The sequence below is a fragment of the Microcaecilia unicolor genome, chromosome 9, assembly GCF_901765095.1.
Source record: "Microcaecilia unicolor chromosome 9, aMicUni1.1, whole genome shotgun sequence".
Classification (NCBI taxonomy): Eukaryota; Metazoa; Chordata; class Amphibia; order Gymnophiona; family Siphonopidae; genus Microcaecilia; species Microcaecilia unicolor.
The window spans coordinates 169,833,605-169,853,809 of NC_044039.1; the positions used below are offsets into that span (position 1 = coordinate 169,833,605).

Consider the following 20,205-nt stretch of genomic DNA (forward strand, 5'->3'; position numbering starts at 1 on the left):
CACACACACTTAAAAAGCTTGAAAGTTCAATTGCATCCAGGTGATAATGCAAGCAAAATAAGACTAAGGGCACTTGGGAGGTAGTTGCTATGCAGAATATAACAGCCATCCATCCATCTGGCTCAGTATTCTGCTTCCAACAATGGCCAAACCAGGTCACAAGTACCTGGCAGAAACCCAATTAACATTCCATGCTACCAATCCTGGGGAAAGTAGTGGCTTCCCCCATATCTATCTTGATAACAGACTATGGACTTTCCTCCAGGAACTTGTTAGCATATTGGGTTTAAAAAAAAAGTTTGGACCACTGTTATTGCATACAGCATATAACCAGAAAAACTTCTGTGGCTGTTCATCCTGATTGTAAGACTTACTATACCAAAAATATTTTAGAAATTTTTAAATGTCTGGAACCCATTAAGCAAGATGATCATGGCGACAACTGTAATTTGTTAATGATTTAGGGGATCTGGGACTGGGATTGCCATCTATGGGGGGTTGGTCACACTTGCTGTGGAGATAATGTGCTCAAGACCAAGTTAGGGAAGACTGCAGCTACTATTGTGGTGACACTTCCTAACCAGTGAGAAGTACCCCAATTATTGTATTAGTAAGGTTCCCTAAATTTGCTTATGTATGGTGTCTGTGGATTTAAATATAGAGAGTAATATTAACGAAGGTATATTAACATACAAAGAAAATGATCCAATATAACTGAAAACAAAATGATGGTTGGCTCAGAAAACTATATCAAAGTAAAAGTATACATTTAATAAAACTCTTATAATAATTATATGTTAGGTAGGTAGGTATAAGAGTACATAATACGTACCTTGATAACTTTCCTGGTTTGAGTCATGTTATATTGCCAGTTGTTTTCCTGAAGTTTAATAAGGTTGTCAAACTTTTTGTCTACATCATTTATCTGTTTAAAAAGAGGCCCAAATTAATACCCCCCATGCACTTGGAACCAAACAAGATGATAACTCAAAAGTTTAACTCTTTATAAACCCAGATTTGTTGAATTGCACCAAATTTAAATCCAGCACAAAAATTTTCAAGTGTTTCATCTTTAAATGTCATTACACTTTCCAATACAGCTTGTGCAAGACAAACAAGCAACTTAAAAATTCTTACAAATCTGGTCTTTCCATAAAAAAAATAAAACCAAAGCATGTATCATAATGCAGAGATTATTTACTTCTATAAAAATAGCATGGAAAGCAGACAGTGAAATGAGACCATTTTAGGGAATGAATCAGAAAGCTTTTGTCTAGGAAGGAAAAAAAGAAAAACCACCACCAACGTGATTGTCCTAAAATTCAATGCACACAGTAAGGCACAGGAGAAGCATTCAAAAGAATTTCAGTTTGTGGCTACAGCAAAAGGTAAAATTATGTATTACCTGATAATTTTCTTTCCATTAGTCCCTCAGATCAATCCAGAGACTTGTGGGTTATGCCCCTCCTCTAGCAGGTTAGATAGAGAGAACTCAGAAGTTTCCCTCTAGAGGGCATGTGCAACCATCCTAACTTCAGTATACACAATACCAAAGCAGTATGAAATGAAACCATAAACAGTCTCCTGCCTCTACAACAGCAGCATAACATGGGAGAATTCTCCGAGCTGCTAAAAATTATAACATGTAACTTGAAATTCACATTAAACCCAGCAACCTTTCAAACCAAACAAGAACGTGAACAGAACCAACTGAATTATACTGATCTTATCTGAAATCGAGTACCAGGGAGGGCCTCTGGATTGATCTGAGGGACTAATGGAAAGAAAATTATCAGGTAAGACATAATTTTACCTTCCATAGCGTCCCCAGATCAATCCAGAGACTTGTGGGATGTACCAAAGCAATCCTCATCAAGGGTGGGACAGTACTACTCCGGCCACCAACACGGAAGCCCGGAAAATCGCCTCCCGACGCGCTGCGACATCAAGACAATAATGTTTCGCGAATGTATGCAGAGACGAACAAGTCACTGCCTTACAAATGTCTTCCCACGGAATGAGACGAGACTCTGCAAACGACGACGCCTGAGCTCTCGTGGAGTGTGCCTGAATATTAAGAGGAGAAGACTTCCCCATCAAAAGGTACACCGAAGAAATCGCCTCCTTAAGCCATCGAGCAATGGTGGCCTTAGAGGCAAATAGTACAAACAGATCTGACTTCCGAAATGAATTAGTCGCCTCCAGATAAGCTATTAGAGCCCTCCGAACATCCAGACAACGCAGAGTTCGAAAGTTGTCAAGATAATCCTCGCGCTTGAAAGAGGGTAACACCACCTCCTGGTTAACATGAAAACGCATGACTACTTTAGGAACAAAGGATGGAACCGTCCTAATCGACACCCCTGCTTCCGAAAAACGGAGAAAAGGGTCTCTGCACGAGAGTGCCTGAATCTCAGACACCCGTCTAGCTGAAGCCATAGCTACCAGAAACACGGTCTTCAACGTGATATCCTTCAGAGATGACTTACTCAGGGGCTCAAACGGAGGCCATTGCAATGCCCTAAGTACCAAGTTCAAATGCCACGCCGGTACCACCGGAACCAGAGGTCTCAAATGTCCTACTCCGCAAAGAAAGCAAACAACATCTGGATGAGAGGCTAAGGAATGCTTCCCCAAACTGCCCCAAAAGCAGGTCAAAGCAGCAACTTGAACCTTTAACGTGCTAAGCGACAACTCCTTATCCATCCCGTTGCAAAAAGGCTAAAATAGACCTAGAGGGGCTGACTGCAGAGAAATGCCAGCCACGGAACACCAAGAAACAAACGTTCTCCAGACCCTGGCATACACAGCCGAAGTAGAACGCTTGCGCGCATGCAACATTGTGACAATAACTTCCTCCGGGTAACCTTTACACCTCAGACGCCAGGCCGTAAGCCCAAACTGAGCGTGATTTTTCATGACTACCGGACCCCTGCAACAGAAGATCCGGCAGATGAGATAGATGGAATGGGTCGTCAATCAGCAGACGAATCAGATCCGCATACCATGGACGCCTGGGCCAATCCGGTCCAACCAGAACCACCGGCCCCGGATGCAGAGATATTCTGCCCACTGTACGACCGATCATCGGCCACAGGGGAAAGACATATAGAAGCTCCAGCGGCCACGGCTGAAGAAGAGCGTCTAGACCTTCGGATTCGTACTTCTTGCCCCTGTTGAAAAATCGTGACATTTTTGGTGTTGGAAAAGCGAGCCATCAGATGATCATCGAAGTTCCCCAACAATCCAAAATCTGACGAAAGGCTGATGGGGAGAGCTACCACTCGCCGGCATCCAAGCGGTTCAGACTGAGAAAGTTGGCCTGAACATTTAGGACTCCTGCAATGTGAGCCGCCGACAACTGTGTTAGACGGCTCTCCGCCCAATGACAAAGCATCGCTGCTTCCTCTGCCAGTGGAGCACTTCGTGTCCCCCCCCGTGTCGATTGACATACGCCACCGCCGTCGCGTTGTCGCAGAGAACTCGGACTGGCTGGTCTCTGAGCAACAGCTTGAACGCCAAAAGAGCCAGCCGAATAGCCCGACGTTCTAGGAGGTTGACCTGTAACTTCGACTCAGACAGTGTCCAAGTCCCCTGAGCTGACTGCCCGAGACAGTGAGCCCCCCAGCCCGACAGACTGCCATCCATCGTCACTACACGCCATTCTGGCGCGGCCAGAGGCATGCCCCGAAGCAAATTCTCCGACTTGAGCCACCAACGGAGAGCAAAACGAGCTTTCGGAGACCACGGCAGTCGAATCGAGTAGTCCTCGGACAGGGGAGACCAGTGGCTGAGAAGATGCCATTGCAAAGGGCGCATGTGACTCCGAGCCCATGGAACGACCTCTACTACTACTACTAAACATTTCTAGAGCGCTACTAGGGTTAACCAGTGCTGTACAGTTTAACAACGAAGGACAGTCCCTGCTGCTCAAAGGAGCTTACAATCTAAACAACAAAATGTCAAGTTGGGGCAGTCTATATTTCTGAATAGAGGTATAGTGGTTAGGAGCCAAAGGCGACATTGAAGATGTGGGCTTTGAGCAAGGATTTAAAGACGGGCAGGGAGGGGGCCTGGCGTATGGGCTCAGGGAGTTTATTCCAAGCATGGGGTGAGGCGAGGCAGAAAGGGCAGAGCCTGGAGTTGGCGGTGGTGGAGAAGGGTACTGAAAGGAGGGATTTGTCTTGAGAGCGGATGATACGGGTAGGAACGTAAGGGGAGATGAGGGTAGAGAGGAATGACCTCTAGCGTCGCCACCATTGAGCCCAGGACCTGGACATAGTCCCAGGCCCTTGGATCCGGAGTCTGAAGAATTAACGAAACTTGCTCCTCCAATTTCAACTGTCGCTGTTCCGGGAGAAAAACTCTGCCTCGGCTGGTATCCAGCCGTACTCCCAAGTATTCCAATGTTTGAGTTGGGACGAGATGACTCTTTTGAAGATTTATCATCCAACCAAGAGACTGAAGATGTATCACCTCCCGAGTTGCTTGTACACACTCTACGTAAGACAGAGCTTGAATCAACCAATCGTCGAGATAAGGGTGAACTTGCAATCCTCTGGTACGCAGACAAGCCGCAACGACCACCATCACCTTGGAGAACGTGCGAGGGGCCGTAGCCAGCCCGAAAGGCATGGCTCTGAACTGGAAACGCTGCTCCAACACCGCAAAATGTAGAAATCTCTGATGAGGGGGCCAGATGAGAATGTGCAAGTAGGCCTCCTTTAGATCGAGGTATGTCAAGAATTCTCCCGGCTGCACTGCCGCCAGCACCGAGCGAAGCGTTTCCATCTTGAAGTGACGCACAGCCAGGGCCTTGTTGACTGCCTTGAGATCTAACACTGGGCGGAAGGCTCCTCCTTTCTTTGGTACTACAAAGTAAATAGAGTAGCGACCTCGACCCACTTCATCCGCTGGCAGACACCACTGCCTCCAGACGAAGTAATTCTGCCAAGGTGGCCCTCACCGCTGTGCACTTTATCGCCAACTTGCACGGAGACTCGATAAAACTGTCTCCTAGAATATGAGCAAATTTCAGCTTGTAGCTATCTCGTATAATACCCAGCACCCACTCGTCTGTAGTCACCCTGGCCCATTCCTCCCTGAACTGGGACAGCCGTCCCCCTATCGGCGGAGAGGACTGGACCAGGGCTCCAATCATTGTGGACCTCTGCCTCCTGGCTGACATTGGGGAGCCGCAGGCAGGATTCTGTGCTCCTGACGAAAGGGCTGCTGCTGCTTCTGAGAAAACCGGGACTTTTGAAATCCCCCGACTCTACCAGGCCTATACCTTTTTGCTTCCTTAAAACGCGGACAAAACATTCTCGCCTGCGCCTTAGATCTGTCCTCTGGCAGCCGACCCTTGGAATCACCAAGATCCTTCACAATCTGTTCTAGTTCCTGACCAAACAGGAGTCTTCCCTTAAAGGGCAACCGGGCCAACCGAGACTTAGAAGGCAGATCAGCGGCTCAATGCTTCAACCAAATCCAGCGCCTAGCCGACACCGCCAAAGAAACTCCCTTAGCGGAGGCCCGAAGAATATCGTATAAGGGATCAGCCAAATATGTCAACCCCGACTCAAGGAGCGTAAGAACTTCAATCAGGTCATCCGGGGACGCCGCCTTCTGTACCCAAGACAAGCACGCTCTAGCCGCATACCAAGGCCTGCAAGGTCAAAGCAGCCACTTCAAACGAAGACTTGACCGCCGCCTCGAGCTTTTTCTCCTGTGGGTCCCTGAGAGCCGCACCATCCTCTACGGGTAATGCGGTCTTCTTAGCTACTGCCGAAATCAAGGAGTCTACCACCGGCAGCCGCAAGGACTCCAAATCCTCCTGTCTCAATGGACAAAGCTTGCCCATAGCTCGAGCTACCCGCAGACTAGCCTCTGGGAAATCCCATTGAGCCCGAATGAGTACCTGCATAGCCTTATGAATATAAAAAGACCTCGGCGGATCTCTAGTGCCCGACATGATGGAAGAGCTAACCGCGACCAGGATCGTGGGCTCCGGGGCCGACAAATTCAAAACTTGCAATGCCTGAACTATAAGGGCATGGAGCTCCTCTCTTCTAAACAGTCTCGCCACGGTGGGGTCATCCCCCTCACCCGCGGGGAGCTCTCCGACTTCCAGGGTCTCTGGACATGACACTCCTGACCCCGGGTCACCCTCGAAGTCCGAGCGTCCCGAATCGTCGCCCGCGGGATCTTCAAAATCCACATGGGACCTCTTTGAAGGCTTCTGAATCAGGTCCGAGCACGAAGCAACAGGACCCCCTAAAATGGCCACCGGCTGCCGCTCGCCCTCACAGTAGAGCAAAAACGCGTTGTGCATAAGCACAAACTCGGGGGAAAACCCCCCCATGACTGATGGCTCCGGGATAGAAACCACGCCGGCTTTGGCTGCCGCGATTCCAGCTGACCCCGCTGTTACACTCTCCTGCACCGAAGACCCCAGAGAGAAAATGGCGCTGGCGGAGGCACGCGCCGACCCGAGCCTAACTTTTCCCACCAAGCCCGCATCGCTGCCTTCTGTCGCACCGGAGCCCAACCCGCGGGTCCTCTTGCTCCGAACCGGGCTTCACCAATCCCACGGAACAAGCCTCGCAGGCCCCTGACGCCGACCTCCGTGCCCCGCAGCGCGAACAGCGCTTAACCGATTCCAACGGAACTGACATGGCTTAACAGCCTTACTTACGTCCTCAGCCACAGCCCTGCTCATGTTCCAGGTAATCTGAAAGGAAAAGCTTCTCAGCACCAGGCAAATTTCAGACTGTGCTGTGGGAGAGTTCAGTCGCAATTTGAAATTCTTTTTTTTTTTTTTTTTTTAAAGAGGCAGGAGACTACACAGTCAATTTCTGGAAATTCCTCAGGCTGAGAGGGGGAGAAGGGTATGGACCTGGCACCCACCAGGTGTATCCCAAAATGTGCTCAACCCCACCAAGAGCTCAACACACCCGAGGAAACGGGATAGGAGCCTTAGATCACAGAGCTGCACTGTATGCTCCCTTCTACCTGCTAGATAGAGAGAATACTGAAGTTAGGATGGCTGCTCATGCCCTCTAGAGGGAAACTTCTGAGTTCTCTTTATCTAACCTGCTAGAGGAGGGGCATAACCCACAAGTCTCTGGATTGATCTGGGACGCTATGGAATGACATGTTTTCATATAAAAAATGCACATATGCACTAATTATGGGAGGGCAACAGCAGTAATAAAAAATAATAGAAGAACCAGAGCCTAAAGAGTACAAGAGGCATTGGAATTTGGTCCAACATGGGACACTGTATAGGACATCTAGTCCATACAATACCCCAATTTGTCCAATGAAAAGTCAAATGGGAAATGGAGATTACGTCCTGCAAATCTTGGACCAAATTAATAGAAACGAGTTCCCAGTTGTCCCCGATTCCACTCAACTGCGATTGCAGGGGGAAGGCAAAGACCATAAATGTTTTTCAGTACTAGATTTATCACATGCCTTCTACTGCATTGTCTTGTAGCGCTATAGAAATAATAGTAGTATTAAGGGAACTTCCTCAACCATTTTTTGCATTCAGCCCCCCCCCCCCCCCCCAAACACACACAAAACAAAGCATAGAAGCAGGAATCACATGGGACCTGGTTGCTGAAAATTATTAGGACAGTAGTTAAAGAATCATATAAAGTAGCTGTACTTCAGCAGGAATGTTACAGAGAATTGATCTGGATTGTGAATTTTTAAGTCCAAGTCGTTGTGTCTTAGTTTTACGAGATCCGAAGGCAGTGGCAGAATATAAGACTTACATAAAATGCAACTGTTATGAAAAGGTACATGAGTGAGCATAGCTGTGATCATCAGTAATTGGTTTACTGTGTCATACTGTTTATTGCTTGTGGATCTGCATTCTATAATTAACAGCTTCTCTCATTCTAGCATAATTGATAGTAACATGATTCTGTTACAAATTAGTATTTCCTTTCATTTTCAGTTTTAAAAAAAACACCTTTTAAAATTGGTACCATTTCTGCCACAAAATTATAAATTTAAAAGTACCTGAAAGCTGACCATATCCCAAAAGCCATCAAGGTCTGTGCAAGTTGTATCTTTTTCACCACGTTTAAATTCACAGTCATCCACCAACCCTTCAAACTGTTTAAACCTTTCCATCATTAAAAGTCTTGTTTGACCAACAGTTGTACGAATAAGAGATTTTGCTGATGTAGGGATAAAAAGGATACATTAAAAAATATTAACATTCCAATAGTTATAGCAACTCTGAACTTATGATTTGCTTTTATAATTTTTTAGGGTAGATCAAATATTTAAGAACCGAGTTTGTCAGATCTCCTTCAGATATGCTGGGAATGCCTACAAATTCTCATTTAACAAAAAAAAAAAAAAAAAAAAACCAACACAACAAAACCTTAAGCAACATTGCACTGAAATGCTACCCAACAAGACTATTTTTGGTGCATTTTACCAGAGCAATTGCCTCTACTGGGGACGGTCCATCTGCATGCATAGGTGGTGCTAAGTTTAAGAGCTGTAAAAGAGGAACTCACAGCCAAATGCACTAAGGTCCCCATAAAGATTTCCTCTGTATTTCCACCTCGGTAAAATTTACTGATTTGGAAATACAGAGGTATTCCCAAAAGCAAATTGCATGCAAATGAGCTGGTCGCTGCTTTTGTGATCAGTTCATTTGCATGCAATGGGGGGTGGGGGGGGGGGGGAGAGTCAGCCAGCTGAGCATATGCAGAAGGTAAAATTATGTATCATACCTGATAATTTTCTTTCCATTAATCATAGCTGATCAATCCATAGACTGGTGGGTTGTGTCCATCTACCAGCAGGTGGAGATAAGCAAACCTTTTGCCTCCCTATATGTGGTCATGTGCTGCCGGAAACTCCTCAGTATGTCGATATCCAAGCTCCATCCGCAGGACTCAGCACTTAGAGAATTACACCCACAAAGGGACACTCTGCCCAGCTCACCACCGCCGAAACGGGGGAGGGGAATTAACCCAGCTCATCCCCACACAAGTGGGGGAGGGGAATCCGTCCAGCTCATCCCCGCGGAGCGGGGGAGGGACACCACCCCGCCGATGCGGGGGGATCTGGCTTATCCTGCAACCGCAACCGCGGGAGGAGCTGACTGACCCTAACACCGCCGAAGCGGGAGGGATACAAAGCTGCCCTACAGCCGAACGAAGTGGGAGGGAGCGCCGGCAGAATTTATGTCTTAATCCAGCCCCGAAAACGGAGGGGAGAGGAATGCAGCAGCTCACTGTAACACAAACTTGTCTCAACTCTTGAAGAATCCAATTGAAAAAACTTGAACACGAAGTCCTCCTGAACAGGAACTGAAGACTAAACTTGAACCTGAAATGCAACCAGAATATAAACAGTACAGATACCTGGGAGGGGCTATGGATTGATCAGCTATGATTAATGGAAAGAAAATTATCAGGTACGATACATAATTTTACCTTCCATATCATCATGCTGATCAATCCATAGACTGGTGGGATGTACCGAAGCAGTACTCACCCAGGGCGGGACATTGAAATCCCTGACCGCAACACTGAAGCTCCAAACCGGGCCTCCGCCCGAGCAGCCACAGTCAAGCGGTAATGCCTGGAGAAGGTATGGGCCGATGCCCAAGTTGCCGCCTTGCATATCTCTTCCAAGGAGACGGACCCGGCCTCTGCCATCGAGGCCGCCTGAGCTCTAGTGGAGTGAGCCTTCAGCTGAATAGGCGGCACCTTCCCCGCGGCCACATAAGCCGCTGCAATGGCTTCCTTGACCCATCTTGCCACTGTAGGCTTAGCAGCCTGCAGACCCTTACGAGGACCTGCAAACAGGACAAACAGATGATCTGATTTCCGGAAATCATTGGTCACTTCCAAGTATCTGATGATGACTCGTCTCACATCCAGAAATTTGAGAGCAGAGTATTCCTCTGGGTAGTCCTCCCTACGAAAGGAAGGAAGACAGAGCTGCTGATTCACATGGAAGTGAGAAACAATCTTGGGTAGGAAGGAAGGCACTGTGCGAATAGTCACTCCTGCCTCAGTGAACTGCAGAAAAGGCTCTCGACATGAGAGTGCCTGGAGCTCGGAAACTCTTCTGGCTGAAGTGATAGCCACCAAAAAGACTGCTTTCAACGTCAGGTCTTTCAGAGATGCCCTCGACAAGGGTTCAAAAGGCGGCTTCTGCAAGGCTCTTAGCACCAGGTTGAGATTCCATGCAGGCACCACTGAGTGCAGAGGAGGGCGCAGGTGATTAACTCCCTTGAGAAAACGTACCACATCTGGCTGCGAAGCCAGGGAAGCACCCTTCAGGCAGCCCCTGAAGTAAGCCAGAGCCGCTACCTGGACTTTAAGGGAACTGAGCGACAGGCCTTTCTCCAGACCTTCTTGCAGGAACGCCAGCACTGAAGAAATTGGAGCAGTGAAGGGAGAAAGTGAGCCTGCTTCACACCACGCTGCAAAGGTACGCCAAACACTGGCGTAAGCAGTAGAAGTAGAGCGCTTCCTCGCTCTCAGCATAGTGGCGATGACCTTGTCTGAGAAGCCCTTCTTCCTCAGACGCTGCCGCTCAATAGCCAGGCCGTAAGACCAAAGGGGGAGGGATCCTCCATCACCACGGGACCCTGATGCAACAGGCCCTGCTCCACTGGCAGCCGCAGAGGGTCGTCCACTGAAAGCCTGATCAAGTCCGCATACCAGGGACGTCTGGGCCAGTCCGGACCCACCAGGATTATTCGGCCCGGATGCTTTGCCACCCGGTCTAGTACCCTGCCCAACATGGGCCAGGGCGTGAACACATAGAGAAGCTCCTGTGTCGGCCACTGTTGGAGAAGAGCATCTACTCCCAGGGATCGAGGGTCCCGTCCTCTGCTGAAAAAGCGCGGCACTTGGCAATTGGCCGATGACGCCATCAGATCTAGGCTCGGCTGGCCCCAGCTTCGTGATGTCCAAGAACGCCTGAGCCGATAACTGCCACTCTCCGGGATCCAAGGTATGGCGACTGAGAAAGTCCGCCTTGACATTCATGACTCCGGCAATGTGGGCCGCTGACAGCTGTTCCAGGTTCGCTTCCGCCCACTGGCATAGATTCATGGCTTCCTTGGTTAGAGGGGCGCTCTTGGTACCTCCCTGGCGGTTGACATAGGCCACAGCCGTGGCATTGTCCGACAGGACCCGTACTGGCTTCAATGCCAGTACCGGGAGGAACTCCAAAAGCGCCAACCGAATGGCTCTGAGTTCCAGGAGGTTGATAGACCACTTTGCCTCTGCAGGAGACCAGAGCCCCTGCGCTGTCCTTCCCAAGCAGTGGGCTCCCCAGCCCGTCAAAGAGGCGTCCGTCGTGACGACAATCCACTCCGGGGTCACAAGAGGCATCCCTGCAGACAACTTGCCTGTCTTCAGCCACCAGCTCAGCGCCTTGCGCACTGCTGGGTCCAAGGGAAGGCGCACAGCATAATCCTCCGACACCGGAGTCCAGCGCTGCAGCAGAGAGTGTTGTAGTGGTCTCATATGAGCCCTGGCCCAGGGCACTACTTCCATCGTGGCCGTCATAGAGCCCAACAGCTGCACATAGTCCCAAGCCCGAAGCGGAGAGGCTACTAGGAACTGGTCCACCTGAGCCTGAAGTTTGACAATCCGATTGTCCGGCAGGAACACTCTGCCCACTTGGGTGTCGAATCGAACTCCCAGATACTCCAGGGACTGAGTCGGGTGCAGCTGGCTTTTCTCCCAGTTGATGATCCACCCCAGGGAGCTCAAAAGAGCAATCACCCGGTCCACAGCTTTGCCGCACTCTGCATAAGAGGGGGCTCGGATCAACCAGTCGTCCAGATAAGGATGGACTTGTACTCCTTCCTTTCGCAGGAAGGCCGCGATGACCACCATTACTTTGGAGAAGGTCCGCGGAGCAGTAGCCAACCCGAACGGGAGGGCTCTGAACTGGAAGTGTCGGCCCAGGACTGCAAAACGCAGAAAGCGTTGATGAGGAGGCCAGATAGGAATATGCAAGTACGCTTCCTTGATGTCCAAGAATGCCAGGAACTCCCCTGCCTTCACTGCCGCTATAACAGAGCGGAGAGTCTCCATGCGAAAGTGCCGAACTTTCAAGGCCCGATTGACCCCTTTGAGGTCGATGATAGGCCGTACAGAACCTCCTTTCTTTGGTACCACAAAGTAAATGGAGTAACGTCCCTTGCCAAGCTGATTTTCTGGCACCGGAACGACCGCACCCAGGCGGATCAGATTGTCCAAGGTCTGCTGCACTGCCACAGCTTTGACCGGAGACTTGCAGGGAGAGAGTACAAACCCGTCTCTTAAGGGTCGGCAGAACTCTAGCTTGTAGCCGTCTCTGATGACTTCCAGCACCCAAGCGTCTGAAGTTACCCTGGTCCACTCGCCCAGAAACGAGGACAGGCGTCCTCCAATCTGCACTGGGCCATGGACCAGGACCCCGTCATTGGGTACGAGACCCTGGGGGAGGACCGGAGGGCACACCTCCGGGACGGCGGTCTCTGCGAAAGGAATGCTGCTTGGGGGAGAAGTTCCTCTTGAAGGAAGAGGGGGCAGAGGAGCCCGACTTGCCCGGGCGGTACCGACAGGCTTCCTGAAACCGTCCTCTGGAGATACCGGGGCGAGCACTGGCCCGAGCCCTGACCTCTGGTAACCTCTTGCCCTTAGACGTGCCGAGATCGGTCACAATTTTGTCCAGCTCGACCCCAAAGAGCAGCTTGCCTTTAAAAGGCAACTTAGCCAGGCGGGACTTAGAGGCGTGGTCCGCAGACCAATGTTTCAGCCAAAGCCACCGCCGCGCAGAGACTGTCTGAGCCATACCTTTAGCTGAGGCTCTCAAGACATCATACAGTAAGTCTGCCAAATAAGCCAAACCCGATTCCAGGGCCGGCCAATCAGCCCTCAAGGAAGGATCCGAGGGGGAAGACCGCTGCACAATCGTCACGCAGGCCCTGGCCACGTAGGAGCCGCAAACTGAGGCCTGCAAACTTAAGGCAGCCGCCTCGAAGGACGACCTTAAGGCCGCCTCCAATCTTCTGTCTTGGGTGTCCTTTAGGGCCGTGCCACCTTCCACCGGCAACGCCGTTTTCTTAGTCACCGCAGTGATTAAAGAATCCACGGTAGGCCAAAGAAAGGCCTCCTGTTCACTTTCAGGCAAAGGATAGAGGCTGGACATAGCCCTAGCCACTTTGAGGCTCGCTTCCGGACATCCCATTGAGCCGAAATTAAGGTGTGCATGGCATCATGCACGTGGAAGGTTCTAGGCGGGCGCTTCGTCCCTACCATAATGGCGGAGCCAACAGGGGCTGAGGGAGAGACGTCCTCTGGAGAGGAAATCTTCAAAATGCTCATGGCCTGCGCTAACAGGTTGGGCAAATCCTCTGAGCGAAAGATCCGCACTGCAGAGGGGTCATCCGCTCCATCCGAGCGGGAATCCGTCTCCTCCAAGGAATCCCCAAAGGACCGTTGGGAGAACTCAGATACGCTGCCCTCATCTACATCAGAGGAAACAGAGTCCTCTAAGGCCTGGGAATCCACCCGAGGGCGTTTACTTCCGGGGGCCTCAACCCCTTTATCGGACAAGGGAGAAGGGGCAGCGTTTTGCATAAGGAAGGCCTGATGCAGCAGCAAAATAAATTCGGGGGAGAAACCCCCCAGACTGTGCACTTCAGCAGCCTGGGCCACAGCCCTAGACGCACCCTCAACCGGCGCTCGCAAGAGCGGGGGAGAAACATGCTGCGCATCCAAGATGGCGTCCGGCGCGACACTCCGCGAAGGAGCCGCGCGGGAAGAACGGCGTTTAACTTTAGCCGCTTTTTTGCCGTCGCCCAAATCATGGCCGGCCATGGCATTAACGTCTCCCAGCTCAAGGGCGGCCCAAGAAGAAGCCGTCCGAGCAGAGTGGCCAGCCAAGATAGCGGAGGCGAGCAGCGGAGGATGGGCGTTTATGGCGGGAAAAACTGCCGCACCGGAGGAAGACCCGGGACACTGACCGGCCTCCGAACTGACACCCAACAAGGGCGAATCAGACTTTAAGACCCCCGCATTCCCGCTAGAAGCGCACACGCGGTCCGGGGAGCGATTCTTCGCGCCCTCGCCCTCCGACGCCATAGGCCACGTGGAGATCGATCGGGGAACCCCCTGCCCGCTCTAAAAAGGTAAAAATTACCTGCTTCTCGCTCCGAGCTGTAACGACCTGGTGTCCCAGTGAGTAGCTACAATAAACGTTTAAATAAACGTCGAAATAAACACCCTTAAGGACGTCCAAAATTTTTATTATTTTCTTTTTAACGGAGCCAGCGGGAGGGGGGAGAAAAGGAGGGACCTGGCGCCACCAGGTTTGCACTTGCTCAAGAAGAGCCCTCAACCCCAGGTACTCAACAAAACCTAAAATTAGGCTTGGAGACCTAGCCAGAGCTGCTGCTGTGTGTGACCACCACCTGCTGAGATAGAGAACATACTGAGGAGTTTCCGGCAGCACATGACCACATATAGGGAGGCAAAAGGATTGCTCTCTATCTCCACCTGCTGGTAGATGGACACAACCCACCAGTCTATGGATTGATCAGCATGATGATATGGAATAGCCAGTTTCTAAGTGAGGCTGCTCTGTGCATGCTCACAGTGGTGCTTGTATACACACAAAGAAGCTGTATGTATGAAAGTCAGTGTACTTTATTTTGTGCTTGGTGAAGGGGGTGTGCTTCAGCAGTGACTGACAAGCAGACCCCGAGCACTGAGGTAAGGAGAAATTAGTTCTTACCTGCTAATTTGCTTTCCTTTAGTCTCCCTGATCAGCCCAAAGTGTGACTGATGGGTTGTGCATGCCTTCCAGCAGGTAGAGACTGAGAACTATGACTCCAGAGAGAGCCAATAAGAGCCTTTGCCAGCTAGAGACAGATGCAGTATTATCGTAACAAAGCAGAATAGAGAAGAGCTACATTCTGTGCATCGTAAATCTGAGCCGCCACTGGCACCAGACTAACAAAGAGCATTTGCCTCTTGTTTAATGTGCCTTATGGAAAAACAAATATATGTACTGCACATTGTTTAATTTATTTTTTTGCAACAAAGCAACTGCAAACGTACAACGCAGCCCGAAATGAAAAACAAACTTCCACATGGTGAATAAGCACGAGGGAGGAATCTGGGCTAGTCCAGAGGGACTAAAGGAAAGCAAATTAGTAGGTAAGAACGAATTTTCTCCTTTCTTAGCGTCCCTCTGGACCGGCCCAGAGTGTGCCTGATGGGAAGAAACAAACCAGTACCTTCACGGGAGGGACCCTAGTAAACCGGCCGCGAGAACGCTCGCACCAAAAACTGTGTCCTGACAACTCTGTCCATCCAATGCTTCAAGAAGTAACGTAAGGAATCGCTGCTATACAGATTTTTCAAAGGGAGAACCAGAAAGAGCTCTGTCCAAGACACCACCTGTCCTCTGGTCGAGTGCGCTTTCACCCCTTCAGGTATCGGTTTCCCAGACAGAAGGTATGCGGGAGCTATCATCTCTAAGCCACCTAAAAATAGTGGGTTTAGAAGACACAAACCCCTTAGAGAACCTCCAATCAGCAGAAACAATCCATCCGATGAAATCCTTCCATAGTCTTCAAATAGTGTTTCAGGACCCTCCTGACATCGAGACAATTCAAACGACTCTGATCCTCCGACCCAGAGGAAGAACCTAGAACAGGCAAACCACAGACAAATTAAATCTAGACAAAACCTTAGGGAGAAAAGAAGAAATGGGTCGTAACACCAGCCGGTCCTTAGTAACCTCCCAAAATGGAGAATGACAAGAAAGGGACTGCAACTCCGACACCCTCCTAGCAGAGGCAATGGCTACCAAAGATATCGCTTTAAGCGTCAACTCCTTCAAAGAACAGGATGCCAAAGGCTCAAAGGGTGACAATGAGAACCGAGAGAACTAAATTAAGATCCCATAGCAGAAAGATAGTCCGGGAGGGAGGACATATGAGGCCCACCCCTTGTAAAAACTAAGAAATATCCGGATGGCTAGCTAGTGCTTTCCCCTGAACGTACCCCCAAAAATAGTCCACAATTTGACCTTTAAACGAGGCCAGTGCCAGGCCTTTGTCAAAACCTTGTTGTAAAGATTTGCACCACAGAAGTGCAAAAGGGAGAGATGTTCAGATCAGCACACCAAGCCTCGAAAACTCTCTGACATAATTAAGGAAAGTAGACATACGCCATGACTGAAGCATCGTGGCAACCATATCTCAAAAAAAAAATATATATATATAGTGGAATTAGAAAAGGTGCAGAGAAGGGCACCAAAAATGATAAAGGGAATGGGCAAGCTTCCCTATGAGGAAAGGCTAAAGCAGCTAGGGCTCTTCAGCTTGGAGAAAAGGCGGCTGAGGGGGAGATATAATAGAGGTCTATAAATAATGAGTGGAGTTGAACAGGTAGATGTGAAGCGTCTGTTTACGCTTTCCAAAAATACTAGGACTAGGGGGTATGCAATGAAGCTACAAAGTAATAAATTTAAAACAAATCTGAGAAAAATTTTCTTCACTCAACATGTAATTAAACTCTGGAATTCGTTGCCAGAGAATGTGCAAGCTATGTCTGTGGACTTCAGCCAGTTTGCTGGTAAAGGTGATTGATTTAGCTTAACGGGGTTAAAAAAAAAAAAAAAAGGTTTGGACAGCTTCCTAAAGGAAAAATCCATACACCATTATTAAAATGGACTTGGGGAAAATCCACTGCTTCTGGGATAAGCAGCATAAAATATTTTGTACTTTTTTGGGATCTTCCCAGGTATTTGTGACCTGGATTGGCCACTGCTGGAAACAAGATGCTGGGCTTGATGGACCTTTGGTCTGTTCCAGTATGGCAATACTTATGTACATTGAGTAACCTCTCTTTGTCAACCGCGCCCACTCAAGAGCCAAGCTGTAAGACAAAAATCGACCCGGGTCTGGATGAGCCACTGGACCAAGAGACTGCGAACCTTTGGAAACTTGAGATATGGATTGATGAGAATATGCAGGAGATCAGTGTACCAAGGTCTGCAGGGCCAATCCAGTGTCACCAAGATCACCCAGTTCCCTGTGCACCTCAACCTTCTGAAGTATATGCCCTATTAGATGCCATGGGGGAAACGAGTAGAGAAGCCCTGCTGGCCAAGGCTGAAAAAATGCATCCATTCCCTGAAATCTTTTCTGCGACTGAAGTACAGCAGCACCTTCGTATTGAAATTGGAGGCGAAGAGATCCATGACCGGAAGCCCCCAGCAATCTACGACTGAAACGCCACCTCGCTGAGAGCTCAATCCCCGGGATCCAGAGTGTTGCAACTGAGAAAGTCTGCCTGAATATTCTGTCCCCGCTACATGTCATGCCAAAAGATCGACCAGATGCAATTCCGCCCAATTCATGAGCTGTGCTGTTTCCTGTTCCCACTGGTGACTCCATGTCGCCTCTTATCAATTGATGACATGATGCGAAATGATTCGTCTGCCAGCAGAGGATGAAACGCTACTAGCGACAACCAAATCGCTCTGGTATCTGTCGTGACTACTATCCACCATGGCAGATCCAGAGGCATCCCCTTGAATAGACTGGTCACCCAAAGCCACCAGCAGAGGCTGACGCACTCCTGCGCTGGCAATTTGGTCTGCAGGGGATCCCTCTGCGGCAACCACCTGGAGAGAAGGGACTTCTGAAGAGATCTCATGTGTGCTCTGGCCCAAGGCATCGCCTCTACTGTCGCTGTCATGGAGCCCAACACTTGGAGAGTCCCTTGCATACGGCACCAATCTCTGCAGAAACTGTCGAATTTGCAACTGTAACTTGAGAATTCGGGCCTGCCAAGTGTCGAAGCACACCCCCAAATAATCCAGGGACTGAGATGGCTGCAGATGACTCTTTTGCGAGTTGACTACCCAACCAAGGAATTGTAGGAACTGCACCACACGATCCTTGACTTGTAGACTCTTGATATGACTTCACTCTGATCAGCCAAATAATCCAGGTAAGGATGAACTAGAATTCCCTTCCCTGAGAGCCACTGCTACAACCACCATAACTTTTGTAAACATGCGTGGGGCTGTAGCTAGACCGAAGGGCAGTGCCCGCTGATAATGCTTGCCTAAAACCGCAAAGCGCAGAAAACGTTGATGCATGGGCTTAATAGGAATGTTGAGATAGGCCTGTTAGATCTAGCGTAGTCAAAAACTCTCCAGCCTGAACTGCCACTATGACATAGGGAAGAGTCTCCATGCGAAAACTGGATAATCTGAGAGCCCGATTGACTGCTCTGAGATCCAGATTCGGTCTGAAACAACCTACTCTCTTTAGGACGACGAAGTAAATGGAATGCCGTACCTATCAGAGCTCCGAAGAGGGAACTGGACAAATAGCTTGAAGATTGAGAAGCCTTTTTAGAATGTCCCTGACCATGCTTGACTTGAGGCAGGAACAACAGAGAATCTGCAGGAAGGAAGGCGTCTGGAAGATGATGCGCAAATTCTAATGCGTACACTTCTAGAATAACCTCCTGATCGAAGGTAATCTGGGCCCACTTCCAATAAAACTGTGCTAAGCGAGCTCCCACAGGAACCAGAGGCTGGGCCCGGAAACCTTCATCATAGGACAAGCGGTAGACTGGAAAGGAGGCTCTTGTGTCTCTGCCTCCCCCTTCAAGCTTCCGCAAAAGGCCCGATTTCTCTGAAAGAACTGGGACCACTGAACAGGAGCCACTCTACCTGATCTATAGCGTTGAAAATCGCATCTCTGACTGTGGTCCGAAAAGAGACTGCCCCTCAATGCCCTAGGACGGTCCTCAGGAAGCCACGGTACCTTAGTATCTCCCAAACTGCAGACCAACTTGTCCAACTCTTCACTAAAATGAGAACCCCGAAAAGGAAATCTACTGAGCTTTCTATCCAAGACGTTCTCTAACCAGAAAAAGCAAGGTCTAGCTACTAACGAACCACAAATAGCTGCCTGCACTGCTAAAGCAGAGACATCAAAACTACTCTTTAACAAAGCCTCCATACGGTGATCCTGAACATCCTTAAGCGCAGTGCCGGCATCCACGGGAACTGTATTCCTCTTAGCAACCACCAAGACTACCGCAACTTAAAACCAGAGGCTTAAGAAGAGATTTGTCTGAATCAGGGGCAGGATAGAGACAAACCATAGACTTAGCGAGTCTAAAAGAAGAATCCAGCACATCCCACTACACCTGAATGATGCTTTTGTAGCTTGGTGCATAGGAAAGGTCTCACCAGGCCTTTCATTGTCCTTCACTAGGAGATCCACCTTATGTCCCTCTACAGCAGGGGGCTCCTCCTCAAAACATAAAGTAGTGGACACCAAAGAAATTAGCTCTTGTAAATCTCTTTGTGAAAAATCATAACCACTGAAGGATCTGCCCCCGGGAGGAGAGACTTAGCACCTGTGTCTACCTGACCAGAATCTTCAACAACCTGTTCGTCACTTAAAAAATGCAAGATTTCCTGAAGGGCATTTTCTGGTCTAGATCAGAACTCAGGTCTTCTTCCAGATCCCAGAACTCCCTAGGAAGCTAAGCAGAGACCATCTGACCCTCCAAAGACCTTCTCAAAGGAACTGAAGAAGGGCCTAATTTGTGCAAAAGAAAAGCTTTGTACATCTGCAGGACAAATTCAGCAGGAGGACCCCCTTCTGATTCTGCTGGTAGAATAGAAAGACTCCCTGCAGCCTGCTCCGCTGAAAGAAATGGCAGAGAGGGAAGCTGATCAGCTGGCAAAGACAGAGAAGGCAAGATGGTGGAGGTTCCTGACAAAACCAGAGCCGGCGGTTTATCCTTTCCAATGCTGTGCAATATTTACAGCATCCGCTCGCTCCCAGATAGCCGCTGCCACACTGCATAGCGGCAGTGTTTCTCTGAAATCACGCTGAGAAACAGTGGCGCGGCTTTTTTTTTTTTTTTTAAGCGAGAACCCCTGCAACGCCGGAGCAAACAAATTTAGAAACCGAGGCTAGCTGCAACAAAGGGAGGAAAGGGAGCTGCCTTGCTTGTTTGCACCTCTACTAAAAAGCTTTGCTTTTTTTTTTTTTTTTTTTTCTTTTAAAAGCAACTGCCTCTCCCTGCCTTAAACAGCTCTTCCCCCAAGAGACTGAGGCAATTACTCCAATAAGAAGCGTACCTCGCTGACAATAGGAAGGACGGGGAAAGG

The 20,205-nt window shown here is 49.3% G+C and overlaps 1 protein-coding gene across 3 annotated transcripts in view; it reads right to left on the minus strand.

Moving 5' to 3' along the window:
- The window catches only part of DLGAP5 (DLG associated protein 5), a 220,224-nt gene that overhangs the window by 106,432 nt on the left and 93,587 nt on the right, over nt 1-20,205 (minus strand). For all 3 annotated transcript variants that reach the window (XM_030214158.1, XM_030214159.1, XM_030214156.1), the window contains exons 12-13: nt 8,032-8,192; nt 833-925 (exon numbers count right to left, since the gene is read on the minus strand). In XM_030214158.1, the coding sequence (XP_030070018.1) occupies nt 833-925; nt 8,032-8,192 (254 nt within the window). The remainder of the gene's footprint in view (nt 1-832; nt 926-8,031; nt 8,193-20,205) is intronic.